This window comes from Parasteatoda tepidariorum, chromosome 3 (genome assembly GCF_043381705.1).
Source record: "Parasteatoda tepidariorum isolate YZ-2023 chromosome 3, CAS_Ptep_4.0, whole genome shotgun sequence".
Lineage (NCBI taxonomy): Eukaryota > Metazoa > Arthropoda > Arachnida > Araneae > Theridiidae > Parasteatoda > Parasteatoda tepidariorum.
This window is the reverse complement of record NC_092206.1, coordinates 8,966,015-8,985,606: the sequence shown is the minus strand read 5'-3', so window position 1 is coordinate 8,985,606 and position 19,592 is coordinate 8,966,015. Positions and strand designations below refer to the sequence as shown.

General features: G+C 34.3%; 1 protein-coding gene across 1 annotated transcript; it reads right to left on the bottom strand.

The window, feature by feature from the left end:
- Positions 1-878: 878 nt before the first annotated feature.
- On the bottom strand, positions 879-12,490 carry LOC107448502 (chymotrypsin-1). The gene is made up of 7 exons (XM_016063727.3): positions 12,375-12,490; positions 11,157-11,190; positions 10,448-10,518; positions 8,636-8,724; positions 6,612-6,874; positions 4,315-4,454; positions 879-1,115 (listed from the first exon to the last, which is right to left on the bottom strand). The coding sequence occupies exons 1-7, from the start codon at positions 12,435-12,437 to the stop codon at positions 930-932; spliced, it is 846 nt and encodes a 281-aa protein (XP_015919213.1). The 5' UTR covers positions 12,438-12,490; the 3' UTR covers positions 879-929.
- Positions 12,491-19,592: the final 7,102 nt, after the last annotated feature.

Genomic DNA, 19,592 nt, shown 5'->3' with positions numbered 1-19,592 from the left:
CTTTTTTTAAAAAAAATAAATTGTAAATTCCCTTGTTTTTCCGATCGTTTTTCGAACTTCCTTTATTGTATTTCCAATTAATTCCTATACATTTAATAAGTAGTTACGATATGCGAATTTCGTATTTGAGCCATCAATATTTACGAAATGTTCGATCCATGACTATTCTATCATAATTTTACGTCGCTTGATGAGATTTCATCCGCAGTTATTTATCATTCCGTCAATTTTGTATTTGAGCCATCAATTTTTACGAAATGTTCGATCTATGGCGATTCTATCATAATTTTACGTCGCTTGATAAGATTTCATCCGCAGTTATTTATCATTCCGTCAATTTCGTATTTGAGCCATCAATTTTTACGAAATGTTCGATCCATGGTGATTCTATTATTAATTCACGTCGCTTGATGAGATTTCATCCGCAGTTATTTATCATTCAGTCAATTTCGCATTAGAGCCATCAATTTTTACGAAATGTTCGATCTATGGCGATTCTATCATAATTTTACGTCGCTTGGTAAGATTTCAAACGCAGTTATTTATAATTTTTTCGGCTCCTTTCACATGGTTTTTGAAATCCATGTTTCTAATAGCCTTTTTTTCGCCTCTTCTGCGTAATTTTTTTTTTTAATAATATTACCGTCAATTTTTGGCCCTTCTGATTCGCGACGATTCCATCGTAAATGTCGAATCATTTTTCGGCAGATCGCCAGTGATTCTTCAAATTCTAATGTTTTAAACGCGATGTTATTACGACTTTCGAGTTCGATCACTTTCTGACGCTTTCGATTTGAAATGATTGAATCGCTATTTTATTTTCCGAACAACCCACTAATGTGATTAAATAATGTGTCTTATTAAGTAACAGGCAATGATAGGAAGAAAAAGCAATTTATTATTCAGTTAAATTTGAATTCCCGTTGTCTTCATTCGAGACAGACCTTTCCTTTGGCATTACTCATGATGAAATCTATGTAATGAGAAACTCTTGAGAAACCTGCAGGACCCAGAAGACGAGCACAGCCGAATATCTGATTGACAAATGACGCTACACCCACCTGCACATAATCATTTCTGCCCTTTTTCATCACCAGGGGTCCTCCGGAATCACCCTGTAATGTATCAGAGAGGTAATCATTCATAGGTGATCAACACTGGAGTTGCTAATTCAAACCTTTGTGAGCAGGGTTGAGAGCAGTGGTCGGATTGAGCGTGCTACAAGTAGCCAAACTTGTAAACTAGTAAAGCTACAATCTTAAAGATTCCTGAATATCACCAGTGTCAGATTCAATAACAATATCATCATGCAGATCTGCAATGAATTCTATAGTTTGTCTACGGAAAGAACTCACCCTCCGCCACAAAGTCTGAGACCGTCTGTTTCTATGGAAACAGGAACAGAGCATTTCAGGGAGGGTAGCTTCTCTTCACTCTAGGGCTAACACAGTAGAGAGAAGAAAAAGTTTCCCTCTCCGATTCAAGCCAAAACCTGTACTGAACAATGACCCCACACCCCTACTTGAAATAATTATACCTCGTTACCATAGTCACCTCCACGGGTCCAGTCGAACGGCTAAGGGAGTTCTTACTTTAGACAAACTATACTTCATCTGCTGAGTCCCACAAGAAAACCTTTTTCACTCCCATACAAAGAATGTGAAATTCCACACATTTAAAAAGATTTTAGAATAATATTTGAAACTACATTTATGAGAGGGTGCATCATAGCACCTTTATTTAAGGGAAGTGAGACAGATAGAAACAATGTGAAATATTTTCAACTTGAGAAAATTTTGGTAAACCTCATAATTTTTTTTTTTTTTTAATGTTTCTTTAATTTTGGAAATTTTCATATTCGGTTTCTTCTCAGCAGTCGACATTTGCCATCTTGTGACCAGAAATAGGGAGTCGACTAATACGACAGGTCGTCTTAAACATCAGAATTATACGGTATTAATGTCAGTTAGAAGTTTAGTTCATCTCTAGCCAAAATCTCTAGTCAATAATACTCTAATCAATTTACGGAAATGGCGTAAGATGACATTATAAAGAAAAATAGCTTCATGAAAATGAAAAATGTTTGCGATTTACTCTGCATTATTTCGTGAAAATTTGCAAAAACTTGAGAATTCATTGATTTTAATAATTTCATTTAAACTATTTTAATAACCGTCTGTAATATAGTTAAAATTGATCAAATTAGATTTATTGTGTAATTAATCTTTAAATCTCTATCACGAATACTAGTACAAAATATTTTTTAACTCTGAAACTTTTTCTACGATATTTGGAGGGAGATAATCAACTTGAAGGTTTTAAATGCAGTGTTTTGTAAAACTGAAGGATTAGATGAGCATGAGATAAATTTTATAAAAATAAGTTCGCCCACACTGAATAAATATCTTAAATAAACAAAACTATTTACTGATGAAAATGTGTTCTCAAAGTCTTATACAGATGTTTGAAATAAAAAAATACACATTTACTAAAAGTTGGTGTTAACGACTGGAAAGAGTGGACTGTAAATGTAATAAAATATTTTATTACTGGACATTCACCATAGAATGTCCTTAATGAAGAACGATATATTTTTAATTGATATCACATTTTTAATATGAGGCACTCACCATGGAGCATACCGAGAACGAGTAATTATAAAACAAAACATTAAGAAACGGTCGCCAAATTGGCGAACTATCTTTTACATGGCGGCAACAACAAATTTAGTCTCGTGACATTTAACAGTTGGCTCCAAATAAAAATAATAAAGAAGTTTCTTTTTTTAGAAATAGAGTAAGTTTAAAAAACAGGTAACTGTGCAGTTTTAAATTACCCATTAAAATTACCAACAATGCAATTTCATTGCTTTACACTAAGAAAAAAAAAATAAAAAAAAAAATCAAATAAATGTTTTAGTTAAAGATTTTAAGTTATCATTAAGTAATCTTTATTTTATTCTTTTTTTTCGTTTAAAGGTATAGTTTTTTTAAATTTTTTATTAACTGTCGTTGAACAGCCGACCCAATTTTATGAGATTACGACTGCTAATGTTCAACTCCGTAGCCTTGTAACTTTGAACCCAATCCAGAAGATAAGGGAACTACTGGATCGAGTATTGGGAGAAATTTGCCTTCGTGGAGGACTTTTTGATGGAGCAAACCCGCATTTGCGTTACACGGTGAGGAAGACCACGAGAACGTCCCACCGTTAGTCTGACCGCAAGGTGACTCTAACACATGATCCGTCTACCACTGAGGATATTTCACGTCAGCACTGTGATCGGTGCAAGCCGGATGCGGAATTCGTATCGACTGGGATTCGAACCCGGTTCGCCTCATTGGAAGACTAACTCTCTATTCCCCGTGCCATCACGACTCAAGGCATAGTTGGTTGACCATGCAAAACTAAGCGCAGATGGTGCTAGGGGTTAAAATACGTCGCAAGACTTCCGGGTTTCTACTTCCGACTGATTTTTACGCCGAAGTTTAAAAAAACGCACCATCCAATATTATTATACTCGTAGTGTTTTCTATAAAACGCTTTCTGTCAACCTAACTTTTAACGAAACAAACGACAAAAGAATTCGAAAGACTCTGCAAAGCTTGCTATGATGGCTACCAAACGGCGCTATTTTACACAAATATAGCCAAATTAGGGATAAAACATGCTCAACCTTACATTTTTTTTATGCTGTCATATTAATTTCGTCAAATCTGTTTTAGACTTACGACCTGTTAGAATTTATAAATTACAGAAAACTCTTATGAAAGGTAAAATTCCGCTCAAATTTAAACGCAAATCACAATAATAAAACTTCCAAGAATATTAAGCCTGTTTACACATCGCCTCGTAAGCATAACATAAGGCGGAGGGATACACCGGAAGTTTTCTGAATTTCTTCCAGTTTAGAGGAAGCTTGTTAGTTACGAAATCAGACAGAAAAACGTACTTTACAGATCCTGTGATATCGAATTTTTAACAAGTCAGATATTTAAAATACGATTTCCCTGAGACAATTCGACCGATTTCACACTGATTTTTCCAAGCATCAGATGTATGTCTTATTAACGCTCGGCCACAGAGGCATTCTCAATGCATACGTTGACGAGCCCGCGAAGGATTTGCCCCAATCAGATTCGAAAAAACTTAGGCGTTTGAACTTTGTTTCTTTATTTAACTAACTTTAAACGTAGTTGCCAGGAATCTCTGCAAACTACTGTTTTTTTGTAAAGTACTATTCACTATACTTCCGACTACAGGTCGTAACCTATGACTACTTTGTTCGATACAGGAGTACTTGTGTATACTTACTGAGCAAAGACCAGTATTCAGTGCTCCAGCGCACATAATGGAATCGGGCACTTTTCTTGTATTGTAGAGCTTAGCGCACTTTTTATTCGGGTAAACACGCAGATTGGTATACTGCAGGTTGTCAGGAGTAACTGTGACGTCTGTGAAAAAAAAATTTTTTTTTCGTTTTTAATAAGTTAAGATGCATACACCAAAAGTAAGCCACAAAAACAATTCTTAACTAAAATGATATATTTAAATTGGCACTTACCAATTACATTAAAATATTAAATAACAATTTCGATTGTTTCCAGAAAATCATTTAGACACGCTTTTCACTTCTTATTAAGTATTTATTTTATTCAATTTTATCCTTATTATAATTATGTTTTAATTTGTGTACTACTATTCCACAGTGGACTGTCCTAGAGAAACACCGATCATTCTTTTCCGCTTTGTCTTACATTAAGTTGAAAGCCAAATCAAATTCGCTGCAGCTGAAGCGTCGTCTTCGACGTCAAACTAAAATTTTGCATACTGCGAAGTTTAAAAATAAGAGAAATTTGCATTTGCGACTCTGCCTTCTTACATTTTATGCAAAAAAAAAAAGAAAAAAAAAAAAAAAAAAAAAAATTCGCTCGTACCATTATTTTATACAAAACTTAGAATATCCTTTAATTTTTTTAAAACTGTGTCTAATTAAAGAAAAAAAAATTATTCTCCCTTCTCTCCAAATTAAGTTTTAAATCTAAATTAGTTTTTAAGCTGTTGTAGTTCATTTACGTCGCACTAGAGCTGCACAATAGGCTATTGGCGACTGTCTGGGAAACGTCCCTGAGGATGATCCGAAGACAAGTCATCACAATTTTGATCCTCTGCAGAGGGAATGGCACCCCTGCTTCGGTAGCCCAATGACCAGCACGCGAAATCGAGCACTTTACGGTAGAACAGTTTAACGAGGACCAATACCGCACACCCTAAGTCCCTACGCAGACTGATCCAAGTCGTCACCCACCCACACACTGACCACAGCCAGTGACTTCGGTGATCTGCTGGGAACCGTGCCTTAACGATCAGTCCACTGCGGGACATTAGTTTTTAAGAGAACATATCTGGTAATATTTGAACAAATATTTATTTAAATTAAATTTGGGGCATGTCTTCGGATCATCCTCCGGGATGTTTCCCAGACCGTCGCCAATAGCCCATTGTGCAGCTCTAGTGCGACGTAAATTAACAACAACAACAACAAATTAAATTTGGACCTGAATTTTTAAAAGCACTTTGTATATAATTTTTTTCACCGTTTTAATTTTTGTCGTATGAAGGAAAGGTTTTACAAAATATTTCTGAACGGCGTATCTAATTGAGATTGATCCGATATAGCTAAGAAATTATTGGTTGTTGTTATCAAAAAAAAAATAATTTTGTAATAAATATTTCCTGTGTATTTTTGTTGTTTGCGGAAATGGGAGGGGCCCTATCACACTTGGGGGAGGGACGGAAAATCCTGAATTAACAAAAGTTACATCATGAAACCTACAATTTTTAGACATCAATATTTTGGCCATAGTCTCCAAAGGAATGGGAAGCAAGCGATAAAGCTGAGTCTTAAATGCTTGGTCCCGCAGTGGACAGATCATAAAGACACAGTTCCCATTAGAACAACGAAGTCAAGCATCACTGGCTGCTGTCAGTAAGCGGTTGGTGACCACTTTGATCAGCCTGCATCGGGATAGAGAGTGCATGGTATCAGTCCTCGTTAAACTGTTCTACCGTAAAATGCCTGACTTCGTGAGCAGGTTATCGGGCTACCAAAGCCGGGAAGCCATTCCCTTTGTTGAGGATCAAAATTGCGATGGCTTGTCTCCTTCCTTCTCGCTCCCAAGAAAAGGACGGGGTGAGGTTTCGTCCTCTATTTCTCGCTCCCGTGAAATTTCCGGGCTGGAGTGTTCAGTAGTAACGCGCCAATAAGAATAAAACTAATTCATTTCTTTTGCCCGGAAAACACTTTATTTCTCATTTTACACACCAGATGGTAGTACCAGGATATTTTTAAGGTAATTGTAGATAATTAATTTATTTTAAACTAGGTGTCAAAAAAATAGGCACTTTTATGACAGTTTTCTTGAAAATTAACAGATCGTTAAGGGGTTTTAAGGATGCTTCCCAGACCGTCGCCAACAGCCCATTGTATAGCTCTTGTGTGACGTAAATATAGTTACTGCCTACCTTAAATATGTGTTACAGTTGGATTTTCAAGTTTTAATTGAAAGTGTAATTGCTGTTATGAAAGGATAATAAAATTAGCATCTTACCTGTGTCTCTTGTGGTGATTCCCCAACCGGCTGAAGTAACCGGTTTTAGGCATAAGTTCTTTTTCGTTGTTGAAAGACAGACAGCTCGCACCCCATCACTGTACCTTATGGGCTCTGCTGCGGTCAGGACAGCCACGTCATTCATGAGATTATCGTATTGAGGATGTGGCGTTACATTCGTGAACTTAATTCTCGTTCCCGATTCCTTATTCACGTTGCCAATAACACCACTGAAATCCTCAGGATTCTGCACAATTCCGTTGCTGAAAGGAGTTTTACATTTTAAATTTCGCACCGGAGGATAGACATCATATACTATCTGTCTAACTAAAGAACTCCCTTCTCCAATTTCATTTCGTTGAACAGTCGACCCACCTCATTGGGTTTACGACTACTAATGTTAAACTCCGTCGCATTGTAATTTTAAAGCCAATCCAGAAGACAAGGGAACTACTGGATCAAGTATTGGGGAAAATTTGCCTTTGTGGAAGACTTTTTGATGGAACTAGCCCGTAAGTAATTGCGTTACATGGAGAGGATAACCACGGAAACCTCCCTCTGTTAGTCTGACGGAAAGGGGACTCTCACCCATGATCCATCTACTAATGAGGATATTTTTACGCCAGCTCTGTGGTTATTGCGAGCCGGGTGCGGAATTCGTATAGACCAGCTATAGCAATGATTCCAACCCGCATTTGGGTTACATGGAGAGGAAAACCACGAAAAACTCTTAAGGTTAGACTGACGGCAAGGGGACTCTAACCCATGATCCGCCGACCACTGAGGATATTTTACGTCAGCACTGATATCTATACAATCTGGATGGGGAATTCGTATCGACCAGCCATCGCAGGGGTTCGAACCCGGATCACCTCATTGGAAGGTAAACGCTTTATCCCCTATACCATCGCGGCTCTCCTTTTCCAATTGTCTGGTGCTCTGTTTGTGATTAGGTTAAACTATTTCTTGTAGGGGTAAGCAATTAAGACAGGTTTTGGTTCGGATCGCCAAGAGAAATATCAGAAATTCCCATCTTTGAAATGCTCTTTTGCGTGTTCCCATAGCAGCTGTGATGTCTGGCTAGGTAATTACTAACAAAAATTAAACTAAATAGATAATTGGAAGAAAAAAAATCAATGTTTCATAAAGGTAGAGAATTTGAAAAATATAATGAAGTAATTGGTTGGATAAGAAATACTCGTAGAACGAAAATTAAAAATTTAATTTTAAAATCAAGACAGCTATTAATCAGAAATTTGAAGAAGTTCTAAAATTTTGGCTACGTATTCAACAACTCTATCTATTGGGCAACTCTTTGTAGTGACTTACAATATCAAAACACCATCATTTCATGTAATCTTTGTTGATGTTTTTAAGAGTTTGGATGTACTTTTTACAAGACTAGTACTTTCGTTTAAGTTTTCATTGTTCAGTTATTAAAATATATTATGATAAACTGATGAATATATTATTCCAAATGAGTATATTATTCCAAATCCTCATGCACATTACCGAAATTGGATCAATTGGATTTCAAAGGTCAAAAATCTAAAGAGGCAATATATATAGTTGTACATGTTTATATTCAGAGAAAGTACGTTGTTGTGTCTAATTTCGTAACTTAATTAACAGTTAGCACTAATTAATTTGCATATTTGAGGTCACCCCCAGGAACCATTCAGTTCGGGAAAATCCGATCATTAGTACAAAAGTTATTCCGTGTTTGTGTTTATTGAATTTCAGAGGGTTCCTAAATTAAAATTTAATTTTGGCAAATAAAATCTAATTTCATTTTCTAATTTTGGCTAATCAAAGTAAGGATCATTTAATTAATGAAGTTAAAGAAACATAAATGAAAAGAAACTAGACAAATCAACTTTTTCATTCTTTTCACGCGACGATTTCAATTTCGCTTTTGCTGATCTCGCTCATTTTTTATCAAATTAAAAACCCTCCATCTGCATAATTTTATTTAAATGCTGCGGGTGTGGTAATGAGAGGGATTTCAATAATAAATCACTTACAATACAACACAGTGTCCTGCTGTTAGAACATCTCTTTCTGATATGATAGATGCCGTGCACACATATCGATCACGATAGAAGAGGGCTACCTGTAAAAAAAAAACATAAATGTATAATCTCCCCCACAAAAATATCTGTTTTTGTCGTTTTTTTATGTCACTTTTGGATACTAACAAGCCTATTTTAAGGCAGAGGCTCCTTGACTTCCAGTGGCGCTATATATAGCCATCTGCCACACACATACGTCACAGCCCGTTTTACAGGAAGGACAGATTCACCGCATCCCTCCGCAGATTGTAATCTCGACCTGAACCAGAGCTCGATCAATCTCCGATTCAGCACCCCCCCACGGGTATTTCATTTTTTATTTTATAACCGTCGTTGAGCAGCCGATCCCATTTTGGGTTCACGACCACTAATGTTTAACTCCGTAGCCTTGCAACTTTAAACCCAATCCAGAAGACAAGGAAACTCCTGGATCAATACCCCCAAAGATATGATTTGTTATGCGAACATGGAGGACTTTGCGACCCGACAGATTTAAATTGCATCAGTCACCATTTACTACTCGGCCTGCGGAGATCAAACCCACGACCTCTTGGACAACAGTCCACAGCCCTACCAACCAGGCTATCCCGGCTTCCCCCACGGGTATTGATTTGTTATGGAAAATTGGAGGACTCTGTGATAACTGCAGATTTAGCGTACACCAGCCACCATTTTGTAAAAGGGGAGTTTTCGGTCGGTGGGGATCGAACTCACGACCTATTGGACATGGGTCATCTGTTTCTGCTTAAAATCAATATTATCTAGTTGTTATTTTTTAAAAATAATTTACTTCTTTATAGCAAGGGAATGTTATATCTAGAATAAAAATCACTTTAAATAACTTTCGTTCCATTGATCAGATATTTACAAACTGGGGTTCACTCTTGTTAGTTCAAAAGGAAGAAACTAAAATATGTTAATTAATTAGTGTTAACTATTAATTAAATGATAGAATCAGACACGAAAACGTACTTCCTCCGAATAAATGCCTTTTATTCTATGGCATGTTTTTTTTGTCGTTCAAATTATGCGGGGTACCCGTTATTGGAAAAGTATAATTTCGAGAGTTTCGGCAGGAAAACTGTCGAAAGTTTGGGCTTCTTATTCTTAATTATCCTTTATGCATAAGCCATATCTCAGGAAGTTTTAAAGCGAATCAAAAAATTTTCGCACACAATTATAAAATTCGCTTAACTTAAGATTCAGTTTAATGTGAGAAATAATTTTAATATATTTTTATTATTATTTTATTTGATAAGTGTAGGAAAAATATTGAATTGTAAGCCCTACAAATTTTTACACCACTTTCAATCTAAATAATTTTAATTGACGAAATAAAAAAAATGAGTCTGATATGCCGAATAGTTTTTGTGTTACTAACTCTCAAAAAAAGTTTTATTTGTAAAATTTTATTTCTCCGAAACTATTCTTTCAAAGGAAAAGCATGTTTATTCAGAAAAAAGCTTTTATGTTTGATTTCGTAACTTAAAATAGCTTCTGCAGAAATTTTGCCATATTTAAGGTATAATTAATTCCAATATATAAATCTGAATTTTAGTACTACGTAAAAATCCAATCATTAGATCAAAAGGTGTTTTTATTTAGCACATTGTACATTAATCTGCTTCTTACGGGTTTGGGAAACCAGTTTCCTACAGGTTTTCACTGAAATAAACTACAATAAGAGTTAAAAAGAATCGATATCACATAAGGCTCGCGTTCTTATAGCACAAAATAAACAAAAACTATTTAGTGGTAACTTACCGAAAATGGAAATTCATTTTTTCCTGCTGTTCTTCCATTGACTATTCTCTCTGTTTCTTCGAAATTTTCTACTAAAAGAATTAACAGAAAATGTAACCGCTGTTCATTTTGAATTGATTATTAGAATAGTCTTAGATAAACCTTTTTATCTATGATGGAGCAAAAATTATAAGACAGTTTTTTGTTTTACATTTTACAGTTTTGAGCATAGAATGACTATAAGATTGAAAAAGTAATTCTAAAGCTGATTCGCCTAGACTCCAAAAAATTTTGCAAAAATTTAGAATTATAGTTTTTAGTAAAATCCTGTCAATTTGACGATTTTTAAAAATGTTTAATATTTTTTTAAATATCTAAGTCACTTATTCGTTCTAAAGCCTAGTTTATTCTTTATTGTAAAATTGTATGTATATTTTAAAATTCTAACTTTGCTTCAAGTTTAAGGCACTTAAATTGCGACCTTTTTTTTTCATTTTTCTTGGCAAAAAAGTTCTAAAACATCACTTTTAAACCAACTGCTTAGTCAGTCTTAGTAGGACTTTTTCAGAAAAAAAAAGATCTTGTGCCGATGGATAATGTTTCGTAATGTTTCAGTCATTTTGCCAGCGAGAGAAATATGCTAATTTAGCAAACAAGTGGAGAAGAGGGTTTAAAATTATGCTTTCGTATTATTAGAATTATTAGAACCAAAAATTACTGGAGCGCTTACCATCATTCTCCTCTTCCAATTGAATCACTTGAAACTGAAAATAAAAACGAGATTATTTTCGCAATAAATACATTTAACAAGCAAACATCATAAGAAATGAAACTAACAAATAATGCTGGTACTCCGGCATTTAAATAATTCGTCTTTTGAAGAATTTCTCCCCCTAAATCATAGAGTGAAACAAGCAATATGTCTTATATTTTTCAGACACAAGTGAGGAAAAACATTTTTGAAATCTAACGTATCACTAGTTTGTGTTTATCTAAATAAATTTGACGTTTGGAGGTGTTTGTCTTTCACTTCCCCTAGGCAATCAAACAAGTTTTGGTGAATTTTTTTTAATCCCACCTTCTTTAATAGTGTTTCCTCATATTTCGATAACCTATTATTTCTATAGACGCTATTGTGTATGCCTTCCTCTTTGACAAAAAATATACATTAAGGGTGGAAATTACAGAACACTTTAGATAGGATAACAGTTTAATGGCACAAATCAAATGAACTAAATCTATGAATATGAAGTAAACATTCAAAACGGAATCCACACTTCTCTGCTACGACAAAGCATTATGCCAATTAGAAAGTGATCTAGTACAAAATTACTGTAATAAACATATTTTTAAGAGTATAGCGAGAGATGGCTTTTCGTGAATAATACAGTAAAGAAAGTTCAGGTAAACCTGGAGTCAATCAAATGCTGAAAGATGTTTTCAAAATAGCAGACAAACTGTGGCAGGATAACTTCAATGCGTAATCCTACCATAATTTGTTTGAAAAACAGCAGTTGGAACTTCATAAACCTGAACTCCATTTTCTCGAAACTTTAAAATACCTGTTAAAAGTACTAGATTTTATTAATTTGCTATTTGAGTATATGTAAGTCGTAAGCTAGATATTAATTTATTTGTTATTTGAGTATGTGTAATTCTCAATTCAGACATTTATCGGGGTTGGCGAGGGTCGGCGAACATTAGGCTTAGCTCCCTAGTACAATATAAACCAGAGAGTTGATAAATTTTTATTTTGGTTAACGAAAATATTTGCCAACGTAAAAGTAAACTAAATCAGTGAAATTTTATAATATTGCTTTACATTGCTAAAAATCGATATTATTGAATCTGCATCCTGATATTAAAATTTGTACTCGTTTACCAGTACCAGTTTAGGAGTCAGAAAATTAATTTGTCTCCATTTTACATGCGTGAATAAAGAACTTACCCGGGCATTTTGAACTTTGGAGAGCAAAATCAAAACTAATATCTGTACAATGTAGTACATCATGGAAAGTAATGCAATTGGAGAAAAAAAAGAAGCCTATTTATATAAAAATCACGTGGAAGAAGTACTTCCTTCTACTATTCAATACTCTTTTAATGAATACGACAGAAGGCGGCATTGTTTCTTTTCCATATTAAATTAGAATTTAAATTTGTTTTTGCAACATATTGGATGTTCTTAGCGTAGACGTAATCTACTCGTACTTTTACGACAATCGTTTGGAATTCAAGAAATATTTGTTCAGAAGCAATTTTTTTCAAAACATTTTTTTTTTAAAAACTTTTCCATCGATATCTGCATACTCGTTATTTAAAGTGTACAAAAAATAAAGTAAACACTCATGTTAAAGGTAAATATAGTTTGGAAAGCAATATTTTTCAAGCGTTCTAAAAAGAAAAGAATAATTATACTTTTGATAAATCAAAAACTAAAAATTCAGAGCACAATAACTCTTTCAGTACCGGGAGAAGGGGGAGAAATTTTCAGTGATGATAGAAGTTTTTCAGTTTTTTATTTATTTTTTTTAATTTAAAATGTGACTAAAAACAGAATTATTTTCTGTTTTTTAGTCCTTTAAAAAATATCGTGTTTAATATGTTAACTTAATCATTTGAAATTTTGAGTTATTGTGAATAAAATAGAAATAAAGATAGACAGCAATTCCTAGGAAACAAATTCTACCCCGAATTATTATCAAACACGTATAGCTCCAGTTGACATTTAAGCAATCTAGCTTGTCGAAAAGTGGTCGAAATTTCTATGACGACAGATTCTATTAAGAACATAATTCTGTTAGTAACGATCAGAGAGCGGTTGAAACTTACATGTACATCAGACACATAGTTCCAGTAAAGATTTGAGTATAGTTTTTTTAAAGTAAGAACACCCCTAGCCATTCGAATGAACCCGTGGCGGTGACTTTGGTAACGAGGTATAACTATTTCAAGTAGGGGTGTGGGGTCATTGCTGAGGACAGGTCTTGGCTCTGGTCGGCGAGAAAAAGGGAATCTTTTTCTTCGGTCTACTCTACTGTGTTAGCCCTAGAGTGAAAAGAAGCTACCCTCCCTGAAATGCGCTATTCTTGTTTCCATAGCAACAGACGACCTCAGACTTCATGGGGGAGTTCTTACCATAGACAAATACTCGAACTGTTAAGAAAAAGAAGGCAAGATTCTATCCTCTCATATTCAAGAGGGTGTGTTTGCGGGTGTGTGAGAGAGAAAGAGAGTCAGAAAAATACTAATTTCATTTTCAATGTGATTGTTTCCCGCTTTAATTATTTATGTGAGTCTTATTTACATAGAGTCAGCAGAAGGAGCCGGGATAGCCCGGTTGGCAGGGTGCTGCACTCACGTTCGTAAGAATGGGAGTTCGAATCCAGCCGGCCGAAGACGTCATGTGTATTAAATGATGCACGTTAAATCTGTCAGGATACAAAGTCCTCCATGTTCTCATAACAGATCAATATCTCTGGGGGTACTGGATTAGAGTGTGATCGTTCTTTGGTTCAGGTCAAAATAACTATCTGGGGATGAATGAATGGGTTCGCCCTATAAACGGTTGTGACGTATGGGTGTGGCAGAAGTCGAATTCTTGTCCGTAGATGGCGCCAATGGAAAACAAGAACAATCACACCCCTGCCTTGTCTGACATGTTTATCGTTTAAAGCTTTAAAATTGTTTTGAAAGCATATTTGTTTGATAACGAACTAAACTAAACTAAATGAAACTAAAAAACGAAACTAAAGACAGGCGCAGATTCCTATTCAAATCCCATAATGCCTCAATGCCTTTTCTAAATTTGCACACAGAACATAGCATGTTCGAGCTAATTTTGTTTCATTTTTGTTCTACAGTACAAGAGGTATTCGAAACAAATCAGGTTTGAGTTAAATTACATCGCTTTAACCTAAACGACATCAGTTAACGTTATCATTATTGAATTTATTCCGATCAATATTCGAACATGATTTATTACAATATAATAAACGAGAAATACTTAGGGATGCTGATATAATAATTTTCCTAGATATTGTAGTTTTTGTTGACGTATGCCTGTTTAGGCAGAGGGGGTGTGATTGTTCTTCTTTTAAAGTGGCGCCATCTTTTGCCAAGAATTAGACTTCTGTCACACTCGTTTATAGGGCGTAACCATTCATACATCCATTCATTCATCCACAGATCATAATTTCGACCTGAATCAGAGAACGATCGATCTCCATCCAGTACCCCCAGAGATATTGATTTGTTACGGGAACATGGAGGACGTTTGCGACTCGACAGATTTAACGTGCATCAGTCACTTTACTACACGGGGAGTCTTCGGCCAGCGGGGTTCGAACCCACGAACTCTCGGACATGGGCCCAGCGCCCTTACGACCAGGCTATCCCGGCCTTAGATATTGTAGTAAAAAAATATTAACGAGAATGAAACTTTGTTTTGAAAGGGTCCTCGAATTCCGATACAAACTGCAAGATTCATCACGATATAAAATGCCAGCCCATCTAAAATCTCTCTCTGTTACAAAATAGAAAGCGGATGTTAAACTTTTTTAGTGTTTAGTTGCGTATTAGCCCTTAAAAATACGAAGATGTCAGATAAAATCCGTTCCCTATTTGAACTGTTATAAATCTTACCTAATATATAAAAATGTATAATAATATTACTGTTATAATATATAGATATTACAAGAACATTACTTTTATAAATCTTACTGTACTAAAAATGCTTCTAATTCGTTTCTTCTTTTTTCAGTCACACAATTTGTATTCCCTTGTAGAGTAAATGATTATTTTTCACATACGATTGTTCATTTCTTATGATTAGCATATTTTCAAAATGGTCTTGCATAAAATTACTATAATTTCATGTTTTATTTAAGGGAATACATAATTTTTGTTCTTGGGGGAAATAATAACTTTTAAGAAAAAAAAACTATAGTGAAGCAGAAGCAATTACAGAGATTGGTGAGCAGAACATATATATATATATATATATACACAAGTCGCTAAATTCCGATAGTAAGTTCGTAATATGGAAAATTCGTTAAATAGAAAATCACCTTTTAAAATACTTGAACAACGCAAAACAGGTTTTAAATTCATAAACACTAAGCATAATTAAAATAGCAGTTGGTGCACCGTTATCTTGTAAACTAATATCGACTATTTATTTTATAAATCTTAACCATGAAAGAAATTTGCATGGAAAGTTAGAATAGAACAATACATTATCCAGTGTTACACTATTTTGCTACATGCATTTTCAACTAAGAAAAGCTAAATTTATGTATAAAGTTATGCTGCATTTATTTCAAAATTAATTTTAAACATGCACTACCACATGCTTTCTTAAGTTTAATTGCCACTGATAAAATCCAAAAATTTAGACTGAGTTTTTTGTTTGAAATGCAAACAAAAAGGGAAAGGGATTTTACTGTTTTTTTCTGAAATAACTTTTAGAGAAAGCAGTAAAACATATTGTAAAGCAGTGACTTCGAAAATTAATTCAAGGTCATTTCCCCCATAAAATGCGTTAGCAAGTTTGAAATGTTCTGAAATATTTTGGAAAACAGGGAAAGTGGATCTCAACGAAAAGTTCATTAAATAGAAAGTTCGCTATTTGGAAGTTATTTTACGAAGAAATTTCCAAAATGTTCTCGGTTTCTCGAAAATATTAGCAAAATAGAAAAATTTTAAAATGGAAGTTCGTTAAATAGAAGTTCGACTGTATATATACATACATCAATGTACATACATAAATGAACATATATACATACACATACATACATTCATATATACGCAATAAGAATTGACCCTGAAACGAAACGAACATTTAAACGAACGAAATGAATAGGAAGTATTTTTGTTTTTAAAAAAAATAAGGAGTAAAAAAAAGACCGTCTCTCTCTTTCAAGAAGACGCTGTGTGTCATGTACTAAATAACCGAGAGGCGAGACAATTAGTGGTAGATTCTTCGTAGAAGAGAGGAGATTTAATTATAACTTCTACGCATAGCGAATCCTCTTCAACTCTCTTTACTTAAAATCAAAATACACCATTTGCTTGTTAGAACTGGGCCATGAACAATGCGCAAAGTAAAAAAAACATTTTGAATAATTTTTGTTATCTGATTTTCACAGACTTAAACTCCTCGGATCACCTATCGGATTTTCATAAACTTGGTAACAAGAAGAAAAAAAAATTGAACGAAATTAATTGAACAGTTCTCGGGAAATCAAATAAATATATTACTTTAATATATATTACTTTTTTAAACACCTAACCGAATACCAAGGTCATTTATTGTAGCATTTTAAATTTTATTTCAACTTGTAAAATATACATTTTAAATTTTTTAAAAGCAACTCGTCTGGGAAGTAAAGGCGGTCGGTACGCAGCACCGACCACATTGCCCCCATCATGCCGTTGGTCACGAAATTACAAAACCTTAACTTCCCTGACCCCGTAGTCCAAATGGCCTGTTACGGGAATGTTTTTTAACTTTCAATAATTTTTGTAAAATGAGTTTTGAAATTTTCGTACTCGTAATTTTTGTACAGATAATTTCGTAAATTTTGGTACAGATTACCAAAATGAAAATATTTTTAGCGAAATATATCAGTGCTGAAGAGGTTATACCATAAATACTTTATAGCTATTTAGAACTATTAGAAGAATGTTTTGTTTGGAATGTATAATTCAGACATATAGTTAGCTGTAAGAAAATCATATTTGGGTACTTGCAATTCAAGAAGAAGAAGAAGATCACAAATACCCACACATGTGACCAATGACGTCAGTGCCAACTGATCGTTTTATTTTATATTTTATAACCGTTGTTGAACAGCTGACCCAATTTTATGGGTTTACGACTACTAACGTTCAACTCCGTAGTCTTGTAATTTTGAACCCAATCCAGAAGACAAGGGAACTCCTGGATCAAGTATTGGGAGAAATTTGCCTTGGTGGAGGACTTTTTGATAGAGCTTATCCGCATTTGCGTTACATGGAGAGGAAGACCACGAGAACCCCACGGTTAGCCTGACGGCAAGGGGACACTAACCCATGATCCGTCTACCACTGAGGATATGTCAGCACTGTGGTCGGTGGAAGCCGGATGCGGAATTCGTATCGACTGGGATTTGAACCCGTTTCGCCGCATTGGAAGGCGAACGCTCTATCCCCTGAGCCATCGCGACTCCCAACTGATCGTTTGTAAGGAAAATGGCACGTAAAAGTTGAGTTTAACTTCTCCAAATACGTAAAAATGTTAATTAAAGTGAAGTTAATTAAATACAGCTCAGTATCGCACATCAAAGATGTTGAAATATAATTCTTTATCGTCTGCATCTTTCACTGGATAAGATTTAATATTTTTTAGATATTTTATTGTAACCGTAATATATTTTTGTTTCATGTACCTGGCAACTTCGATGTATAATTAGTTTGTTTGGCTTCGTGCCTGTCTTTATGTTTAATAAGAAATATATAGTGAAAGAATTGAGATCTTTATGAAAGAATCTTTGTGATAGAGTATAGTATGTGTCACTTAAGAGAATTGTTACTTGACTGGCTTGGCCTACTCGAAATAGAATGGAAGGAACAGTTACTAACGTAAACAAATGCCACGTTTCAACAACCAATCAGGATCGAGATACCCATGCTACGTCACTTGCAGGTATTCCATTGCCCGATCGTGCATGAACTACAACAAAAACATCTTCGTTCGAAATAATTTCTTAACGAATATTTCTATTTTAGAGTAAATAATTTCTGACATATCTATACATGTAATAAAATAAAGAATTTGTGCGTCTTTATACCTGAGTGCGGGTAAACCGTAGGTTTGAAAAATACGAAATTTAAAGCGAATTGCTACGAGCTAATTAATACAGTTTTAAACAAATTAGGAAGCCCGATTTTCAATTCGGCTTTTTCTAAATTTTTTTTTAAAATTCGGAAGCGTCAAAAAAATGAATTTTATCATTGATTTAGCGAAAGTCATTGTTTTAAATCAAACTAAAAACTATTTAGTTTTGTCTAATATTTTAACGATAACATCATTGGTGTGCTTACTTTTAACCGTAAACAAAATAGGCGGAGAACAATGCTGGGTAAAAGGGCTATATTTCTCCAGTAGCCTGTTTTTGGAGAAAGTCACATGACAAAATGCCCTTGTAGACGAGTGGTTTATGTTTTTAAGTGCAACGGTGCATTTTCAATTGATTTTTTGCTTTTTTAACCGTCGTTGAACAGCTGACCCAATTTTGGGTTTACGACTACTGTTGGGAATACTAACATGAATTAAACTAACATGAGCCATCGAGTAATGAAATAAAACTAAATTGCCAAAATTAACTATTTATTCGAAACTTTAAAATAAAAACTGAATTAGAACATACTTCAAGTTCCAAAATAGTTGGGAAAAGAAAACTATGCTCCCTGAAGCTCGCATGAAGCTAAAGTACTAAATATAAATAAATCCTTGAAGAATTCGGCGATTGAATTCCAAGGTAAACACGCTATACGAAATCGCTAATCCAACTGACAAGCAGACAAAATATTCTAGTTAACAAGAGTTTCAGAACGCATGCGTTACAAATCAACAAATAAGAAAATATTTCTTCTAACAAGTTATTGTTAGATTATATTATTCATCTACGGTTGAACATACCACCGCCCTTGAAGTAACTAACTTCAACAATTGATTAATTTAATTATGTAATTATGCAAGAAAGTGTTAACAAATTCGCAATTTTCTAGACTTGTTCGAAACATTTAAAATACTAAAAACACTTCAGAGTAGTGTTTCCAAGAAGCATTGAATTTAGCAATCTTAAGAATATCTAATAGAAAAATTAAATATGCATAAATTTAGAATTAAAAAAAATTAAATATCTTAGAGTATAAATTTTGAAAATCACAAAAACACACAAAATTCAAAAATTTAGCTATAATTGTGATATTTAAATTTTAGAGTTAAGAGGCAATAAATATAGCTTTACAATTGGTATTTTAATTGTACCATTAACAGTTTTGTGTTGGGTCTATGTCCGAGAGTTCGTGGGTTCGAACCCGCCGACCGAAGACTCCCCGTGTAGTAAAGTGACTGATACACGTTAAATCTGTCGAGTCGCAAAAGTTCTCCTTGTTCCCA

What these genes read in the sequence shown, in the direction of transcription:
- LOC107448502 (XM_016063727.3), bottom strand. Translation starts at nt 12,437, where the DNA reads ATGATGTACTACATTGTACAGATATTAGTTTTGATTTTGCTCTCCAAA. An exon ending in CCAAAGTTCAAAATGCCCGG is followed by an intron (nt 11,191 to 12,374) that starts GTAAGTTCTTTA and finishes TTTTATTTTCAG; the next exon opens with TTTCAAGTGATTCAATTGGA. An exon ending in TGAATACTGGTCTTTGCTCA is followed by an intron (nt 1,116 to 4,314) that starts GTAAGTATACAC and finishes GATACATTACAG; the next exon opens with GGTGATTCCGGAGGACCCCT.